At 55.8% G+C, this 15,278-nt stretch overlaps 3 protein-coding genes across 3 annotated transcripts in view; 2 read left to right on the top strand and 1 right to left on the bottom strand.

Annotated features, from left to right (window-relative positions):
- The window catches only part of CCDC71 (coiled-coil domain containing 71), a 6,487-nt gene extending 6,366 nt beyond the window's left edge, over positions 1-121 (bottom strand). Inside the window, exon 1 of the mRNA XM_057390326.1 lies at positions 47-121. The gene's annotated coding sequence lies outside the window, so the exon portion shown is untranslated. The remainder of the gene's footprint in view (positions 1-46) is intronic.
- Positions 122-221: 100 nt separating this feature from the next.
- On the top strand, positions 222-4,259 carry LOC130589143 (uncharacterized). The gene is made up of 5 exons (XM_057390334.1): positions 222-490; positions 565-950; positions 1,558-1,718; positions 2,119-2,251; positions 3,569-4,259. The coding sequence occupies exons 1-5, from the start codon at positions 337-339 to the stop codon at positions 3,773-3,775; spliced, it is 1,041 nt and encodes a 346-aa protein (XP_057246317.1). The 5' UTR covers positions 222-336; the 3' UTR covers positions 3,776-4,259.
- A 488-nt stretch (positions 4,260-4,747) lies between these two features.
- Positions 4,748-8,906, top strand: KLHDC8B (kelch domain containing 8B). Its single transcript, XM_057390328.1, has 6 exons — positions 4,748-4,798; positions 5,519-5,988; positions 6,549-6,713; positions 6,909-7,133; positions 7,366-7,467; positions 8,264-8,906. Exons 2-6 carry the CDS (start codon positions 5,616-5,618, stop codon positions 8,458-8,460), a joined length of 1,062 nt encoding a protein of 353 aa, XP_057246311.1. The 5' UTR covers positions 4,748-4,798; positions 5,519-5,615; the 3' UTR covers positions 8,461-8,906.
- Positions 8,907-15,278: the final 6,372 nt, after the last annotated feature.

Here is a 15,278-nt window from a genome sequence, read left to right as displayed (position 1 = left end):
CGCCCGGGAGCCGGCGCGGGGCCCGGGCCCGCCGGCCCCAACCTACCGGCCGCCGCCAAACCCGCGCCCGCCGCTGCGCCGCGCCCGCTGCTCCAACATGGCCGCCCGCGGGGCGCCGGAAGCGCCGCCCCCTTCCGCTTCCGGCCCCTTTCCGCGGCCGCGGTCCCGCCCAGAGCGGGGAGTGTTCGGTCCCGCCCCCGCCCCGCCCCGGCCACGCCCCGGTGTCCGCGGTACCGGGAGTGCGGGCGGGCCCCGGGCCGGCAGGGGGCGCCTCCGGCGGAAGCGGCGCGGGCGGAAGCGGCGCCGTCACCAGGTAACGGGGCCGGTGTCGGGGCGATGAGCGGCGGGGCCGGGCGGCGGCGGCGCTTGGTGCTGCACGTGGACCTCAACAACACGGTGGTGGTGGCGGACACGGTGACGGGGCAGGGCCCGCGGGCGGCGCTCAACACCTTTCTCAGCACCGTCACCTGGGGCCGCGCCGGGGCCGCCGGTGAGCGCCGGGGCCAGGGGAACGGGGGAGTCGGTGTGGCTGTGGCGGGGACTGAGCACGTTCATCTCTTCCAGGCGAGTGGGAGTGGGTGAGCGACCGCCCTTCTCTGCGCCCTCCGTGCCCCGGCGCCCTCAGCTATTACAGCCGCCACGGCCGGGATCCCGCCTTCACCGAGGCCGGCCCGGGACGGCGCTTCCACGACCTCCACGCCCGCCACCTGCGGCTGCTGGAGTGGCCGGGCCGACCGCAGGACTCCTTGTCGGTGCCGGGGGACCCCGGTAAAAGCTACCACCTGATCCTGCCCTCCTTTTTCCGCCTCCTGGACACGCTGCACCGGGACGGCAGGGCCTTCGCCGTTGTTTTCAGGACCTTCGGCACCGACCTGCCCCGCGTCCTGCAGGCCGTCAGCAGCACTCTGGACGGGCAGCATCCCCAGTTCCCCGCCCTGCGAGACGTGGCGGTGAGTGGCACCCGGAGGGTCCATGGTGATTGGGAAAGGCAGCCAGTTGGTCCCACGGAGCCCCTTCTGTCAGCCTGCTGTCCAACTGCTTGGCCAGACTGCTTTTAAAAACACCGGGTTCTCAGGATGAAGCTGTTAGCTATGGGGGAGCATGTGTGTGCAGATCTTATGTGGAATGGTCTCCTCTTGGGGTATCCCGGGTTGGACAGAGCATGCCTTCTCCYGAGGAGGGGCTGCTGCAGCAGAGCAGGGCTCCCTGGCCCAGAGCCGATCACAGCCGCACTCTCCTCCCACTGGCATTACACCGGGCAGGAGTGCTGGGAATGAGCTTTAGAAGATGCTTCAGTTATTCCTTGGAATGTTTACAGGTAGCAGAAATTGAAACGGGTACAATATGCAGTTAGGAGGTCACTCCTTTCCATACCTGGGGAAGGGGTATTTTTTGGTTGGATATGTTCCATGCCTCCTCCGGTCATCTCTGCAACACCCTCCTCCCACACTGCGGTGGTGGGGAGTCTCCACCCTGCTGTTTGGTGTCTCTGCCAGTGCATGAAGCAACCTGTCTGCTTTGGAAACCTTTCCTCCCCCATTTTCTGTGGTCCTGCAGCTCCCTGTGGACCTCACCCCTGGCCAGATACGCTGCAGCAAGAAAGAGGTGGTGCTGACACGGGGAGCAGAGCGTTTGGCCACGCGGGAAGACAGAAGAAAGCTTTACAACTACTTCAGCTCCTTTGAGGGAATTGGAGGCTTCCAAGACCACTTTGACTGGTGAGAAACAGGGCACGGAGGAAGTGGATTGGGCACTGTCTTCTTTCCTGTGATTCTCTGAATTTCTGGGATAGCTCCTAGTTTTGAAGTCTTTATGTTGTTGGGGTCCCTATCACTTAGTTGCTCCGTTTTGCCTGTGGGCACCTGATGGGACTCTCACACCTTTCCTGAGGTCCCCATCTCCAGGTGTACCTCCTGCTTTTCTCCAAAGACCGTCTGATTTGTCACCTTGATTCAAAATGCTTCATTCCCACGAGGCCATGGGCAGCAGGACGGAACAGTCTCCATCCTGCTTCCCTGGCTCAGAGGGTGCYCTGGGCCTGCAGCGCAGTCTGCCATTACCTGGGAGCTGTCACCCTCTCCCTCCCCTGACTGTTCCCTCTCCCACGTACTGTTTCAGGTGGGCCAGAAATCAGTTCTCTTCCCAAGGTGGGAAGCCCCTGTGGATAGACCCCCACGATTCTGATGTTCACCACATCTTCATTGATGACAACATCCGGCTGGACGATGCGGACACCATTGTTCACCCCCAGGTAGGCGGCTGAAGGCCCCTTTGGCACCAGCAGCCTGCACTTGGGGTGTCCCTGGTGAGGTCAGGCATATTTTGTCCCCTTTGCATGAGCTGCAAAGGTGGGGTCAAGGCATRGCCCTGGTGTCACTGCATCCTGTGCCACTGGTGTCGGTGGCAGTGATGCACAGCGAGGGTGAGATAAGCTGTCAGCAAAGCACAGCAGGTGTTGGCTGCCTCTGCTCCCTGCTGAGTCAGCCCCGTGCCTGGTGGCAGCGATGCTGCTCTCAGGGCTGCCAGCTCTGTCRCCCATCTGAATGAAAGGGCAGTGTTTGTGGGGAGCACACTCGGGAAACAGAATGTTTATGCAGGCAGAACTGTGCAGGGAGGAAAACATATTCGTCAGTGAATTGTCTGCAGTGTTTGCCAGGCAGCCTGGGAATGGCAAGGGATAGGATGCTTRCTGGACATTCCCTTCCATACAAGCTCTCTCAGCTTGTGGATTTGTAGCTGGTGGCAGGAGTTGTCATTGCCTGGACAGACCTGTCAGAAATACGCTTTGGTCTGTGCCATGCTGGGTTGAGTAGAACTACTGCAACGGCTGCTGCGTGCAGATCTGTAGCAGATGGAGCGTAGCTCACCCAACTCCACTTGCTGCATTTCAGCCTCAAGTTATTTGATCAACGAGTTCCTCCTTTGGCATTGGTAGCCTGCATGGCTTGTCAGTCAGGCTGCTCTGCTAATCTCGTGGCAGCCATGCAGCCAGCCTCAGGGGCTGCTCCCAYGCTGGATCACACACGTAGGATCCAGTTACGGCAGCAGCAGACCTTGTGGCAGGCTGGGTAGCAGCCAAGCATCTTCCCAGCAAGGCTCATCATCACTGCTGGGATCTTCCTGTCCTGCAGCCAGGATCAGTAGGTTGAATGCCATTTTCCCCTCCTCTTGCGTCACCAGCTCTGCAGGGCTGTCCCCATGTCAGTGCTGGTGTCAGAGCAGCGCTGGGAGTGAAWCAGATTGCCAGGTGGTCTTAAGCAGAGCCATGGTGAAGATTAGAAGGTGAAGTCCCTGTTCCCTCCTGTGGCAGCTGAAGGAAGAGCTGTTGGCAGAGGTTTGTCTGGAATCAGCTGCTCCACAGAGCAGTTTTCTTCCAGCTGCATGGTGTGGCCTGTTTCCTTAAGGGAGCACCAACCATATGCGTGACATTCTGGTTCAGAGTCAAAGGCACTTTCTGTGAGAGAGGGTAATCTGGAGAAATTTCACCTTTTGCTGCTGGAGTCACCTTGCCCTCTGCTCCTGACACGTAGCCAGCATGCACTCCTGTCAGGCTCTGCTCTCCCTGCAGGTATTCTCGGAGCAGGGCAGCAGCAATCCCAGGAGCGTGCCCACCTCAGAGCTGTATGACATTTGYCTGGTGCAAGCCAATCTGCTGGAGGCCATCGCCGATGAGGACTATTTCCTGCGCTGTGTGAGGAGGTGCGAGGAGAACTATGACCGCTACCTGGCCAGCATGGAGAAGGACACCCCAAGCCAGCAGTGGGATGGACAGTGATACCACCTCGTGGGGCTGAGGGCCTCCAGACTGGGACACCCTCTGCTTCCTGCTGCATGCAGGCAAAGTCCCAGGCRGGCTCCTGCTTCAAGCTGTTACCTCTCCAATGTGCAATGTGGGTGTTCAATCCTATCAGGAGCCTCCATGCGCAAACACAAGTGTCCTGGGAGCTTGTGTAATGCAATTCTTGGAGGAAAAGGTTTTCCATTCCTTGGCAGCGTTGCCCACGGTGCCCACTTCTGCATGAGGGCTGGGGCTCGCTGTCCCCCTGCTCTCCCCAGGAAGGTCCCTTCCATCATGCTGTGATACAGGCAGCCTCACAGGGTTTGCATTTCCTTTTCTGCTCCTGCAGCGATGGCTGGTGTGGAGCACCAGGATGAGTGCAGTGTTAGCAGCAGCATCCCCAGGTGCCGTTTGTGGCGTAGTGTTATTGGAGGATGCCTTGTCACCTCTGCCTGTTTTTAAAGAAAACCTTTTTAGCTCATTTCTGTGTGAGTTTTCTGCCTGCACTTGGCTCTGCCTGTGCTGGTGGGTGGGAAGCGCCTTTCCCAGCGTGTTCATTTGCCTGGCTCAGCCAAGTGGGGACAAAAGTGTTGGTGGAGGGTTTAAGACCCATGTGCACCTTTCCTGATGCTCTGAGCAAGGTCGTGCTTAGAGTAGGGCTGAGCTTATGTTCTGTCCTTGCAGTGATGGCAGGACAGGGGTCCTGTCCAGGGTAGGACAGTGGGTTCTCGACTCCATAAGCCCGGCGTTGGTGGCTCTGGCACCGGGAGCATGCAGCAAAGGAGCGCAGAGCCAGGGTCTCTCCCACCCCTCTCCCTGCGGTGGCTCCTTCCCGGCGAGGGGAACGCGGCAGGTGCACAGCTGGCCGGTGGCACCGGGAGGGCCTGGCGGAGGGGAGCGGGGTATGGCGGGGGGGGGGCCGGGGCGGACGCGGCGCCGCCCCCACCGGCAGCGGGCGGGCCTGGGGCGGGCAGCGGCACGGAGCGGAGCGGCGGGGAGAGCGGCGGAGCGGACAGAGAGGTGAGCGCGGTTCTGGTCCCGGTCCCGGTCCTGGTCCCTGCACCTGTCCCGCTCCCGGCAGCGGGGCGGTGGGGGGCGGGCAGTCCGGGCGGAGCGGCGGCCGTCCGGGTTGCGGGCGGGAGTCGAAGAGCACCAGGGGTGCGGGCGGTGCAGCGGGAGCCCGGGAAGCGCCGGGGTTTGCAGGCGGTAGAGCGGGAGCCCGGGGGACGCCGGTGGCTGCGGGCTGCGGGCTGTGGGCGGGAACCCTTGGGTGCAGGCTGCGGGGCAGTGCGCCGGACTCCCGGGGGCTGGGGGCTGCGAGGCGGGCTGCCGGGGTTGAGGACGGTGCGCCGAGAACAGGAACCTAGCGGTGTCCGGATTGTGAGCGGGAAGCTCTGGGGGTGCGGACCCGGGGGATGAGAGTAGAGAGCCCCGGAGGCGCGAGAGTCCCAGCGAGTGCGGGCTGTGTACCAGCAGTACCAGGTAGTGGGAACCCGGGGAGCGGGAACCTCGGCGAGCGGTAGGTGCGGGCAGAGAGCCCCAGGGAGTGGGAGCCCGGAGGGGGCAGAYAGGGGGCCGCGGGACACAATCGGAAGCCCGGAGGGGGTGGACAGGCAGCCCCAGGGTGCATTGGGGAGAGCCCCGCGGGGCAGGAGCTGTCGCACCGCCGAGGGGAGCTGGCTAGCTGGGGCTGGGCGAGTGGTGGGTGCCTGGGCGCTGACTCGGAYGCTCTCCCCGCAGGAGGCCGTGGGCAAAACCGGACCAGTGCCGAGCCGGGCCGGATGGGCGGCACGGCAGGGCCAGAGCCCGGGGACCCCCGGGGCGGCTGAGCTGGCCCATGGCGGCGGGCGCGGGCGCCTTCGCGTGGGCCACCTTCCCCSCCATGCCCACCCGGCGCGTGTACTGCAGCGCCGCGCACCGCGACGGGCAGCTCTTCGTGCTGGGCGGCTGCGGGGACGGCGGGCGAGCCCTGGGAACTGCCGAGGTGCTCGACCTCACAGCCCAGCGCTGGACCACGCTCCCACCGCTGCCCACGCCGCGGGCTGGCGCTGCCGCCCTCGCCCTGGGCAAGCAGATCTTGGTTGTGGGCGGTGTGGATGCGGCGCAGAGCCCTCTTGCCTCCGTTGAGGTCTACCACGTGGATGAGGGCAAGTGGGAGAAGAAGGCAGCACTGGCTCAGCCCTCCATGGGCATCTCAGCTGTGCAGAGAGGTGAGGGATAGGAATGTGTTGTGATGCCTGCCCAAAGTTTGCTGAGCATCCTTGGACTCTTGGCACAACGCAGCATGCCAGGAGCCAGGGTTGGTCCCTGCCTAGTTACCAGGGTTGGTGCCCATGTCTGCTTCCTGGACAGGGATGCTGTGGCATGGACTATGCTGCAGCGTGGTGGGCAGGACAAGATGTCAGGATAGTGATGGGAGCGGGCAGGGGTGCCGGCCGCACTGGAAGCAGGAGCAGGATTTGGCAGTATGGCTGTGTTGCCATGGTGTCTCCAGGGAGATGGTATTGCCGAGAATTAGAGAGAATGGCCTTGTGCTCTTCTCTGTGCCTGATGGACAGGGTGGAGAGGGGGGCAAGAGGGTCCCAGTGTGGTCAGGGCATTGCCATCCTCAGGCCTGTCTGTGCTCATTGCCCCCTGACTGCCCTGAAGCAGCGAGTGTCTGTGGGGCTCGGCAGTGTCTGTGCTGCCTGCCCTGGAGGGCAAGGGGACGGGGGGGGGCACTCCCAGCCCTTCGGCACTGCTCCCTGCCTCAYTGCTGCTTCTTTTGCAGATGGGGCTGTCTATGCACTGGGGGGAATGGGTGCAGACACTTCTCCCCAGGCACTGGTCCGAGTCTATGAGCCAGCAAAGGACCTCTGGCAGACCCTGCCCTCCATGCCCACCCCATGCTATGGGGCCTCAGCCTTCCTGCAGGGCAACAAGATCTTCGTCCTGGGTAGGTGCTTTTGGGGCAAACCGAGCATTCTTTGTGCCCCTGCCYTCTCCTTCCACTGTCCCCAGGTCAGACCTGATGCACCCCAGGGTGGCTCCATGCTGCCCAGTATTGCAGCCAATGGGTCCCATCCTGCTTGCTGAGCACACCAGTAGTGCCAGCTTGGGGCACTGGCAGCCACAATATCTCCGTGCACAGGAGGTCGGCAAGGCAAGCTGCCTGTCACCGCCTTCGAGGCCTTTGATGTGGAGACGAGGAGCTGGACACGCTACCCCAGTGTGCCCAGCCGCCGCGCCTTCGCCGCCTGCGCCATGGCTGATGGAGTTGTCTTCAGCCTGGGGGGGCTGCAGCAGCCAGGGCCCCACAACTTCTATTCCCGTCCCCACTTCGTCAACACCGTGGAGATGTTTGATCCTGCACAGGGTGAGCTCCATGTCCCTGGGTGGGGTGGGAACGCCTTCTGTAAGTTCAGGATGACTGCGTATCTGTGCCTGAGGGACATGATTATCTGGGCTCTGAACATCAGCACCTTGTGCCCATGGGAAATCCTGCCCTGTGTTCCCTGGTCCCAGGGAGTGATTAACCTGGGGATGTCCTGGCCTCGATGTGTAGAGAGGAAGCCCAGTGGGTGATATTCACTCCCTCTCATACCCAGGTGTGTGGAGAAAGCCAAGCCGCACCATCCGTATGAAGGAGAAGAGAGCTGACTTCGTGGCTGGATGCCTGGGAGGAAGAGTGGTGGCCGTGGGTGGCCTCGGTAATGCTGGGGGTAGGCGTGTGGCCACGTTCCCATCCCCTCTCTTTGTGGCACATTGGTGGTCTGTAGGGCAGCAGCAAGGTTGGCTGTGCAAAGCCAGGGGGGTACTGCAACACTGTCGGCAGCAAAATCTCTCTGTGCCCTCACAAGTGCTGGGGGGACCCTACTGCCCTGTCCCACAATCTGCCCCACTCTGCCACTGGCTCCTTCCACCCCCCAACCAGGCTTTTTCCAGCTCATGTGCAGCATGCTGGGCTCACACAGCCCATGGTGGCTCAGCCCGTCTATATAGGGCTGCAGTGATGCATCCCTCTCCCGGGAGAGCTGGGGAAAGGTTAGTGCTGCCACTCAGCAGAACAGATGCAGCAGGAAGAGCTGCCTGGGGAGCCTGGTGCCAGTCAGCACCCCCAGCCCTGCGGTGAGGGCTGCCAGACCCCCAGGMTCACTGGGAAATAGGGAATGGTGCTGGCTGCATCCCTGCTGTGTGGCATTGTTCCTGAGTCCTGCTGCAGCTGGAGCTGCCCTCCCTTATCCCTGCAGGGTACTGGCAYGGGGAACAGGGGAGAGTGAAGAGGACTTGGGGAGGCAGAGCCAGCAGTGCGGCATTAGTGCCAGCAGCCTTCCCTGTAGGGACTTTGYTAATCCTCTTGTGCTCCCATTAATTGCTGCTGGGATCTCAGAGCCTGTGCAGCCCAAGGTTCYTGTAGAGGCATCAAAGGGATTTGGAGGGGGAAAGGCAGAGCCTGGGGTGGYGAGGGGAGCTGTATGGGGGCTGATGTTGTTCTGTCTTCCACAGGGAACCAGTCCTGCCCACTGAACTCAGTGGAAGGGTTCAGCCTCTCACAGAAAAAGTGGGAGCTGTTGCCCCCCATGCCCACTGGCCGTTGCTCCTGTTCCAGCTGCCCGACACCCAGCCTGCTCTTCATCATTGGCGGGGTGGCCCAGGGTCCCAGTGGCGCTGTCGAGGCTCTGCACCTGCGTGATGTGCCCTGAGTGGGACCCTGTGGACCAGCCCTGGCCAAGCACCAAGTGCCTGAAGACGGGGACAGGGTGTGTGAGCAGCCATATGTTCACCTAGGGTGACCTGGCTCCAGGAAGCCTCTGTCCCATGATGCCAGGCACCAGAACAGCTGCAGTTTTGGGAACTCCTTCCAGCTCCTGCAGCTCTGTGGCAATGGAGCTGTGGCAAACTCCTGCCTGGTGGGATGCAGCGTGGAGGGAGCAGCGATGGCAGGACTGTCGCTGGCCTCACTGCTCTGTCCGGCCCCGTCTGTGCCGTGGCGTGTCCATGCCATGTGTGTAGCAGTGAGTGCTGTGTCGTCGTAGACCCAGTCCATGTCTCATGTAGCACAGAGGTGCCCTGTAGCTCAGTGCCTGGGAGGTGATGTAGCACCTCAAATAAATAAAACGTGGAATTTTATCTCACTKGAGTCATGTCATCTCTGGTTATCCTACTCCAGGGAGAAACATGCTGTCAGGAAAACCTGTCCCACGGCCACATTCAGTGATCCCATGCTGTGGGGCAGGGGTGACTTTAGTTCTCCCCACTGCCAGGATGAGTGGAGCAATTTTTTATGGGGACCCAGCCCCCATTTGGAGAGGGGGAGCTGAGCAGTGGCTGCCCTGCCTTGGCACAACCTTGTTCCTGTTTGGCCTCAGGAAGAGGGTGTTGGGCGGTGAAGAGGCTGTGGGGTTGAAGGCAGCAGCAGGAGATGAACTTTTCTGGAGGGAGCCAGGGTGTGAGAGAAGCAGGGAATGGTGAGGGCTGCCAGGATGCTGAGAACAAACAAGGGATGCCTAATCTCAGGTCTCCTGGGCAGCACCACAGCCCCATCCCAAAAGGATGGACTGTGGCTGGTATGGGGGATAGCTGAGTCCAACTATGTCCAGCTTCCCTAGGCAGGAGCACTGCAATCCTGCTTACTGGCAACCAGGAAGGGAAGGTGAGTTCTATACTGATTGTGTCTGTAGGTGATGTTTAGGGGTGCACTGTGATTTCAAGGAGGGTGACACTTAAATTACGCTGCACTATGGGCTCACCTGCTACACAGAGTCCCATACCCAAAGCAGAGAGCAGGTGAGGGATTCAATCTTTCATTGGTACATTAGCAAGATCTCRCAAGCCCAGGTAAATGTCAAGTATAGATGCTTGACCTTTCAGAGAAGACAGCCAGCTTGATTCTGGGGTGGGCTGCAGRGCACTAGAGACAGGAGGCTGGATCCCATCAGAGTGCAGCAGCATCCAGCACACTGCTGGGACAGGTTGTGCCATCTCCYGGGGGCATCACAGCATGGGAAAAGTTAGAAATTATTCGTAAAAGAGAATTCACAAGACATTTTCATGTTGCTGCTCCGTTGCCTCTGGTACCTACCTGGCACAGTGACTGCAGGGTCCATCCTGATGTGCTGTATGGCCGTTTGCCTGCRATTTGAGAGGAACAGCTTGGGATACCTGGTCTGGTGGTACCTCAGCTGGAAGCATCCCTGCATCTGCCTCTGGAGTTGCCATAGAAACCACCATTGTGCCAGAGCCAGCATCAACAGTGAGCCCCTAATAAGAGCCGGGAGGATGCATTAGCAGCGGGGGAGGAGGTCAGTGGTTTGTGCTAAGGTGGGGGCTGGACAGAGGGACACCTCCTCTGAGCACAATGTGCTCCAGCCTGTGTGAGTATTGCACAGCATTCCCTGACCTGGTCTCAACCCTGGTGGGCTTATCTTTCTCAGGGTCCTGGAAGGTGACAGACCCCTCACTGCCACTTTGCTACCTCTCCCCACAGCTCTTTCCAGGAGCTTGTAATAATTCCAGTTCTGCCAAAACTTTAGTCATGGGGGACCCTAAATCATGGAGCTGCATTGGAAACACTGATTAATAAGATTTTTCCGCAGGAGCATCGCATGTATGGGATAAATCAAGACGCTGAGTCACCAGCGAATTGACATCCCTGTGTGCCAACTTCACAAGCTCCCTGCTGCTGATGGGGTGCCCAAGGCTGCTTTTCCAAATTAAAGGCAGTGGTTGCCRCAAGAGCCAGAGAATGCTGGAGGGGGAAGCTGCAGCTCAGGAGCCCCTCACTCTTGTGGTGTTTCCAGTARTGAACCTGATGAACCTTGCCCCACAGTTGCCCCTTTCTCAGCAGTACTTTGCCTCCTGCACACACTTTCCCAGCACCACCAGAGTGTCTTTTGGCTTGGCTCCTCCACCCGAGGGGGACAGAAATCTGTGACCTCTCATTAAGTGTGGATTTCTCATTCTTTTCTATCTCCGCTTTTGAGCACAGGACCAGAATCTCATTCGAATGAGGGGAGAAAAGTTACCAGGAAGAYGTCCAAGGACATCTCAGGGATGGAGAGATGAGAGTCCTGACCACTTTTGGAGACTGACACATTATTAACTGAAGAGCTCTTATGAGTTTCTAATGAAATGTCATATGAAGATAAAAAAATGAGGGATGTACCAAGTATATTGCTGTCTATCWCTTGGAAGCTTCTGCTAATTTCTAGTAAAGGAAAGATTACAAATACCTGGCTACCCTCCCTAATGCTAGAAGCACARACCATTTCAGATATGAGGAGAGCTATGAGCCAGTGCCTGGCAACATGGTTAATCTCCCCAGAGCGTGTTATGGATGGGGGAGATGGAAATGGAGGTAGCTGTCAGACCTATAATTAAAAAAATGTGTTTCCGTATAGAAATTTCTTTCCGTTGTCAGGAGTGATGGAAATACAAAAATCTCATTTATCATATTCCACAAACTTGCCAGACACTCACACCAGAAGGCTCCAGCCTCATCAGAAATAGGAATAGTTTWTTTTAAGTACCTAAAATAACATGCCGAGCCTTATCACCAGTGTACAAAGCACCGGCAATTCCTTTTCTAATGGCAGTAGAAGTACTGTAAACGGGTACAGGACTCTACAGTTTCTTCTGCAGGGAGATCTGGGCCAACTTTCCAATTGTGAGCAATAAAATGATGGAAAATCACTGTTTRTGATGCAGGGCCATATAGGACCTGGATGCACAGCAAGGCTCTTGGCAGCAGTGCCATGCACTGCCCTGTAGAACAGAGCCGTGGGCAGTTCAGGAGCAGAACAAGGCTTTTATTTACTCAACAAGCACAATAAATATCAACATTTCAGTCAGCTTGGCTCTCTAGAGAAAAGTTTGCCTTTCAGCCCATGGCTGCCTGGGACAGCCTGGCCACTACCTCATCCCTGAAGTAAGAACTCAATCCAAGCTGCAATTCCCWACTCCAGTCCTAGGAAATCAACCCATCAGTCTTCTCATGTAGCTGGGAGGTATCAAGCTGCCTTGATTAATCCAACTATTTAAGCCAACTCTAGTGCTGTAATGTCAAGCAAAAACAATGTAGTGAAGTCAATCCAGTGAATTTTTCATGGGTAAAAGGCCAGAATTATTTTTTTTTTCTAAAGTGAAAGCTTTATTTCTGCAGGATTTGATTAGGAAACCAGATATATACATCAAAAAAGCCATTATTTTGATGTCCCTGAGCTCCAGGCTGCGTTTAATACTAAAGGCAAAAGAGAATAAAGGGGAATGTAAGTAATTCCCCTGATCTATCCATAAATTTATGTCAATCTTATTGCTGCAGTGGTTTAGTGCTTATGGAGTATCTTCAGAAACAGGAACCAAGCATTTGAGCTAGTTTCAAAATCGTTTTGAATTGAAGGAGGAAAAAATAGGCAAGCAAGCTTGCCCACTTTATATTCCCAAACATGGGGGATACGGAACCACAAGGAAAAAAATGCAGTAAAACTCTATCTGAGAATGTTTGTCTGGGAAATGTTTAGATGATGGTTATTTTTGTCATACTTCTGATGGGTGAAATTAAATCCTGCATTTCTGCCAGAGGTATTTACCTGAGAGACCACACAGCCTCCGGACATGAAGGAAATGGGSGCTCTGGCTGCCATGCTCCCATGGGAGCAGCCCTCAGTGTGGCAGGTTCTGAACTTGAGCTTTCAGCTTTGTCTTCCTCCCCACATGCTGTGATGATCCCCTGTGCCCGGGCTGTGTTTCCAGGCGAGTGACAAGGGCTGGCTTGTGGAGAGACTGGAGTGGGGCTGATCCTGGGTCCATGGGCACAGGGTGAGATTCAGGGATCCTCAGCCTTGAGGTGACCACAAGGACCCCCATAGGGTGTCAAGGCATCTCAAGCCTTGGGGTGAGGTCCAGGGCCCTCCAGCCTTGAGGTAAAATCTAGGAACCCTCAGCCTGGCATGAGACCGAGGGACCCCCCATAGGACCCCGAGGCCTCTCAAGGCTGTGCAGGGACCCTCAGCCTGCAGTGACCCCAAGGACCCTCAGCCCAGACTGACCCCAGGGCCCCCCAGCCCTGAGGGGGGAGATCAGGAGCCCCCAGCCCTGGGGTGAGACACAGGGACTGCCCCAGGGCACCGAGGCCCCTCAGGCCCCACAGGGTGGGCAGGCCCAGTGTTCGGCTGCACCCCAGGCCTGTGCAGGGCCCCGGGCCAGGCCTGCCTTGGGCCCGCAGAGCCGTGTCCCCCTGGGCTGTCCCCACGGCCACAGCACACAGGTGGATGCTGCCCTGAGTGGGGCAGGTCACTTTCTTCCATCTCCCTCCCCGCTGCAGGGCACTGTGGCACCATGGCTACTGCTGGAGGGGAGAAGCCATGAGGGCCGGGGTCATGGTGTGGGCCGGGGGCTCCGTGCCAGGGTGTCAGCCCTGAGAACAACATGAATTTCAACGTCTGGAACATCAAGGAGATGCTGAGCACKCCGACAGCCCTCGGGTGAGCATGAGTCAGGGGAGGTGAAAAGGGGACGGGAGTGTGAAACTGAACACTTGGTGGGGATGATGGCAGTGAGGTGAAACACGTCCAGAACCGATCTGTGGCTAATTAGTGAAATCTAATAGGAATTCATTAGCCTCCCCGTGGATCCTTTTTCTGCCCCCAGCCTACCAGACACTGCTGTAGGTCCACCATTGCTGGGAATCTAAAAATCAGCATCATCTGGAAACTACCCTGTTCTATTCAGGATGTATTTGGGGAAATCCTGTGACCTGTCCTCATCTCCTCAGATAACTTAAGTGTTCCTCTTGCCTGCACATAGGCTAGATAGAATGAATCGTGATGTGCAAKATTATTGCACATTATGTAACTCAAAAATTATTCCATATCTTGCATTTATACGCATGGCTTGTTTTTTTCCCAGCAGAAGCCAAAGAGCAGCTAGAACTCCCCACATCTACAATCTACAGTGAAACAACAAATATTCAGATGTAAAYATCTGGGGGGCAAATATGTAAGACAAGCTGCATTTTGTATTTCAGATTATCCTTTGTATCACATGGATAAAAAAGGCAGTGGGATTTATCCCCTGTTTGACTCTGGACAAGCTAATTGACAAATTTGGTGCTCTGAGCCTCTGTTAGTTAAATAACCCACTTACATAACTAACTTGTTCAAATTCACAGTTTTAGTCATACTGTCTCTTTGGCCAGATGTTACCACAATGATGGATGATAATGAAAACATAATAGTAATTTTCTTGCCCATTATAAAAATGCTTGTCATATATATATGAATTAATTGAATTTTGTACAGATGCAGAGGGCAAAGGGGACGCAATTCAGGGGAAAATGTGTTTATATCTGTCATAGTTTTGTCTTTATAATTGTGSATTGCTTAACTCTGTTGTCTTCTTGGTAAATGCAGATTTATTTTGTTTTGTTTTTTTGAGTTTTGTTAATTTTCAGTAAGTTGCTTCTAAGAAGTTTGAAAACCTRTGACTTTCTTTCTGGTCAGAGACAGAGGAGGGGAAATTTAGAGAATATATTAAAAAGAAATAATATTATATATAAAATATATAATTGCATTTTTCTATTATGTACAAAATATATAAGATATATTTTAAAAATATATAAATAATTCTGTGGACTTGTGCCATAGGGAAGGAAATGAGTTGAAGAAGTTCAGGTGCCTGTTTGGAAAGGGATCACTTGAATTCCTTCCTCCTCCAAAGTAACCTATTACCTACAATGTTTTCCCTTTTAATCATTTATTAAWGCAGGAAGAAAATACAGGCAAGATTTTAATGCCTGCTCCTCAGMATTCCACATTTTTTTGAAGTGAGTTCAAAAGGGTCAAATAGGGCATCAAATGTTACTGGCTGGGTTTTATGAAGGAGGTAAGAAGGGGGAGAAAATTTTCTGGAGACAATTAACTTTTTCTAAAGGAAAGAAAAGTTTTCTACAGGAGCATGTGAATGTGTGTGTGTGTTTGAAATAGGGGGGAAAAAGTGTTGATTGCTTTTCTSTGGCTCACTTCTATTACTAGAAACCTTTCCCACCACAGCAGGGTATGCTGTTTAATCCCCAGAACACTATTTCAGGGAGCTTTAAAAATGAAACATAAAATCAGCGTATAATCTAGGCAGAGTATGACTCACTCTGTGAGTTCTTTGCAAGTTTGAGTCAGGGTGTTACTTCTGACAGCAGCTGCCACCAGGTCCCCAGGAAATGCAAAGCTCCAGTGATGCATTGCCCTCATGGACACACAAGCCAAAATCTGCTGTGGGTTTTATTTGTTATCTGGCAGACACACAAGTGCTTCTCTGCAACCCTAACAGCCCGAGAAACAGGGTGTGGGAAATGAAAGTCCCTGGTTTTGTGTATGAATATTGACGTAATAGAGATACTAGAAATGCAGCAGAGGGAAGATTATCTGGTTGGACAATAATATCAGGGGGCCAGTTGTTTTAGAGGTTGGGAGGGGGCCACATGACAGCTACACTAGGCTCAATTGAACTGTATTGACAAAGGACACAG

The sequence above is a fragment of the Malurus melanocephalus genome, unplaced genomic scaffold (assembly GCF_030028575.1).
Source record: "Malurus melanocephalus ecotype Western Australia unplaced genomic scaffold, MMel_1.1 scaffold_24, whole genome shotgun sequence".
NCBI classification, from domain to species: domain Eukaryota; kingdom Metazoa; phylum Chordata; class Aves; order Passeriformes; family Maluridae; genus Malurus; species Malurus melanocephalus.
The sequence above is the reverse complement of the archived record's forward strand: the minus strand, read 5'-3'. Positions and strand labels throughout refer to the sequence as shown.